The 4,023-nt window shown below is 40.7% G+C and overlaps 1 protein-coding gene across 1 annotated transcript in view; it reads left to right on the forward strand.

Annotated features, from left to right (window-relative positions):
* Positions 1–3,162: 3,162 nt before the first annotated feature.
* The window catches only part of SCG3 (secretogranin III), a 40,370-nt gene continuing 39,509 nt past the window's right edge, over positions 3,163–4,023 (forward strand). The window contains exons 1-2 of the mRNA XM_012658021.1: positions 3,163–3,253; positions 3,900–3,952. Coding sequence (XP_012513475.1) covers positions 3,163–3,253; positions 3,900–3,952 — 144 coding nt within the window. The remainder of the gene's footprint in view (positions 3,254–3,899; positions 3,953–4,023) is intronic.

A 4,023-nucleotide genomic window follows, 5' to 3' on the forward strand; every position in this document is an offset into this window, starting at 1 on the left:
GTGGCTGGAGATATAAAATAAAAAGGATGCTCATGAGTTAATGATTATTGAAGCTGGGTCATGGGTTCATGGGTACTCATTTTAATATTTTCTCTCCTTTTGTGTTTAAAATTTTCGCAATAACAAATAATATAATATTTTTGTAATAAATGTCTTGAAATGTCTGTATCTTTAAGATGCAGCTCAAAAGGCATATTTTCTGCCCGTGAACAAGCACACCACAATTGAGCCATGTGTGTTGAAAAATACACAGGCAGCAATGACAAACTCATGTGTCTTGTATATTGTCTATTTCATAATCATCTGATCTGTGTCAATGCCATTTGTTTTGTAATTTCAACATACATTTTTATGTTAGTCAATGTTTATAGTGTGCTTACATATAAGAATCAAATATTTTAATCTTTTTATCAATAATTATATCAATTAGGTTATCATCATGGTACTTTTTCCTCTATTAGGCTATAAAACTAGCAGTGACTAGTGTCTTACTTATCTTTGTATACACAGCAACTATCTCAATACTTGGTACATTTCAGATGCTCAATAAACATCTGTTAAATGAGTGAGTAAATAAATGCAATTTAGGATTACTTCATTCACAGACCTGTATTAAGTTCAGTGGGATCATCCATAAGTCTGAAGAATGTAAACTAATTCATGCTTTACAGTTTATTCAATGCTCCACTGCTCATTTGACCAGAAACAACATGCTTCTAGATTTAGTGTCCATTTAACACAATCACTTTCAGTCCAAATGGCAGAAAGAGGTAAAATACCTTTGTTCTTTTGGGAAAGCAACACAAGGCACTCAATAGCTGTCCCTTACCTTTATTCCATCCTGAATTTCTCCCAACTGCAAACGTATATTGAAGGAAGAGGTAAGTCAGCAATGGGACAAAGGATAAAGTGAAGCTGAGCGATTAGGTCAGTGAGAGAGTGAGTCTCAGTGAGTTTCCCATCTCAGGATAAAAAACATAGCTATTTCACTTAATATTAGGTAATGTTTCATAAAGGCTGAAAGCGTGATTTATTTTTTTGATTGTGTCAAAAAATATTCTTGGCATCAAAATGACTTGTTCAAAACATGTACCCATTTGATCTCCACAATAACAGTGTGAGGTAAACAGAGCCTGCGATCTCTGTTTTGAAGAAGAGGAAACTAAGGAAATTTACCTTTCATTCGACCTGGGATTTTAAAAGGTGACAATTTTTTACAATGCAGTATAGTGGGATAATAATGCTATGTTCTCACTGCCAAGAAAGAGCTATTTGCTTTGAAGTAGCTGTTAGATTTATAAGTACTCTTTAGATCCTTAAAGGAAGTATTTGAGTAATTTCCAAACTCAAAAATCTCCAGAACGAGGGAGATTTGTTTGTCAGCTTGGTTGTTTGTTTGTTTGTTTTTAGGTACTTGAACTGCTCCTTGAAAAGCAGAGTGCAGAAATCAAAGGCCTGATTGTGCTGAATCCTTCTCTTTGGTCATTATTCAGACTGGTTCCCAGCATGCTGCAGTCCAAAGGAAAGGGTCCAAGTTCTGTTTAAAAATCAGAGACTAAAGAGCTTACTCAGCACCCGGTTCACATTGGTGTTGCTTGTATTCATTATTTACAATCTTTTGATGGCTCTTTGTATGCAACAACCTTCAGCTTCTGGGAATATATATATTCTCAGAATATGGGAAGCACCTCCCTGACTTAGTTATGATGAAAAATGCTTTTCATGACTATCCCCTCTCTTGAAGGACCCCTGGAACAGCCAGGTCCTTAGGCATAATTAAATCCCGGGAAAGAGTTTTACAGAAGTGCAGCAGGTTTGTTTTTGTTTTTGTTTGTTAATTCACTGTGTGTGTGTGTGTGTGTGTGTGTGTGTGTGTGTGTGTGTGTGTGAAGGGGGAGCTTTCCACTTGGTGGGGACAGGAGAATCTTAGAATGAAACTGCCCATTGCTGCTCAGCTGTTCTCAGAACTGATGAGACACTCACTCTTAGGGGAATAGGCAATGATTTTTGTTGTTGTTCTGTTTCAGCATCTAGGAGAGTAAGGGTGTGTTGCAGCAATCTGACTATTTTAAAGAATGTTTCTTGAACTTCCCAATTCAAAAGACTGCCTGAGTCAGTTTACATAACGCGTAGTACAACTCAGAATAGTGGTCACCCTTGAATGAAGGACTAAGGGACAGAAGTGGTACAGGAACGCAGTGTGCAGTAATGGGGTCAGTTATGGGGTTTAGAGTCATTCAGTGTTGGGTTCTGCACTCACCAGCTGACTGACCTTTCACAGGGAGCATAACCACTGTGAGACTCAGTTTCCTCAACTGGAAAATGGGCATAATGGTACTCACCTCACTGGATTGTTGGGAAGTGAATGAGATAATGTATGTGAAGCACCTGGCTCAGACACAAGAGCATCAAGGAATGCTTGGCATGTCAACACAAATCACAAAAGGCAGGGCTTTTCTAAGAATATTAGAATTATATCTACTTTTTAGGTACAGGAGGTGGCATGGAAAGAAGGGATTCTGGAGCAGATACCCCAGAAGAATCCCAAAGCAGAACTCTTTGCACAAGGTTATCCAAGTCTCCTTGACAGGTGCACAGGCAGAGAAGGCATTTGGTCCTTGAGATGACGTTTACTTGGGACGTTATGACAATTATGTCTAGCTTACGGCAATCCAGCTGACCCTGAGCGCAGGAGCATCCCTACGACTGCAGCACAGAAGACACGCCAGCCGGTCTGTCACCCCTCCCGCATCCCGGTCCCGGGGGATTGGAGTAGCATTGGAGTCTCTGACGCCATCCCTTCCCGCCCCTGGCTTGCACGGAGCATGCGCTTCCTCCCTCACTTCCTCTCCAGGAGGGAGCTGGAGTAAAGCGACGCCCCTGCGGCCCCGCGGCCGGCTGCGCGTCACAGGAACTTCAGCACCCACGGCGCGGACAGCGCTCCCCGCCACCTGAACACCTGACTCCCGAACGCCGCAGCCCTTTCTGACCCGTCTGCTCCGAGCAGCGCCGGCTCCGCCCGCCGCGCGGTCCCCGCCACTCTCCCTCCGCGCACCCGCCCTCCTGGCTCTTCCTGCTTTTACGCCTCCTTTTCATTCATAACAAAAGCTTCAGCTGCGGGAGCCCGGCGCCGGGCTATTTCTGAAGCTGGAGCGTGAAAGAATGGGGCTCCTTTGGACCGGCACTTGGATCCTGGTGTTGGTGATCCACATTGGCCCGCTTCAAGCTTTCCCCAAACCGGGAAGCAGCCAAGGTATGTGGACACTTTTCTCTTGCCCAGCTCCCTCCTATTTCGCCACGAAAAGGTAAAGCTTGACATAATCCGTGAGCTGTGAATCACGCTGCCTCATAGAAAATGATCAAATCACATCCATGAACATTGACAGAGAAATCAGTTTGAATTTAGAGACGGAAGACAGATTTTTTTCTTTACTTTTTAAATGATAAAACAATAACATGGGTGGTTTTTAAAGATCTTATTTTGAAAAAGGGAGATCTTTTTGTTTTTTTTTTTTTATCTAAAGTGGCTTGGATTTTTTCCTAGTTGTTTTACCACCTTTCTCAGATATTCTATTTATAATACCAATGCAAATTATGCCCTCTCTAGTTGTGAATAGCTGGTAAGCCAAGTGTTAAAACTGTATGTTAGATTTCTGGTCAGAAAAAAAAGTGTGATTCTATAATATTGACTCAGGAAATACACCGAGATAATAAACAAAGCAACATTGATAATTATTGTTACTGTGTAATCTTGATAATGTTTGTTAATATATATTTGGTTTCATAGTCATCCAAAAATATTTCTAAATATCTGTTTCTTTTTGACAATTTTGTTTAACGAGACATATTTTGTCCTTCCAACGCACAATTAAATTTATATCTGTGTGTGTTTGTTCTAGACAAATCTCTACATAATAGAGAATTGAGTGCAGAAAGACCTCTGAATGAACAGGTAGGTCAAAAGTAAAATTATAAATGCTATTTCATTTTGCTTTAGTTATTATTACTTAGTGTAATTATGCT

The sequence above is a fragment of the Propithecus coquereli genome, unplaced genomic scaffold, assembly GCF_000956105.1.
Source record: "Propithecus coquereli isolate 6110/MARCELLA unplaced genomic scaffold, Pcoq_1.0 Scaffold57, whole genome shotgun sequence".
In the NCBI taxonomy this organism is placed as follows: Eukaryota; Metazoa; Chordata; class Mammalia; order Primates; family Indriidae; genus Propithecus; species Propithecus coquereli.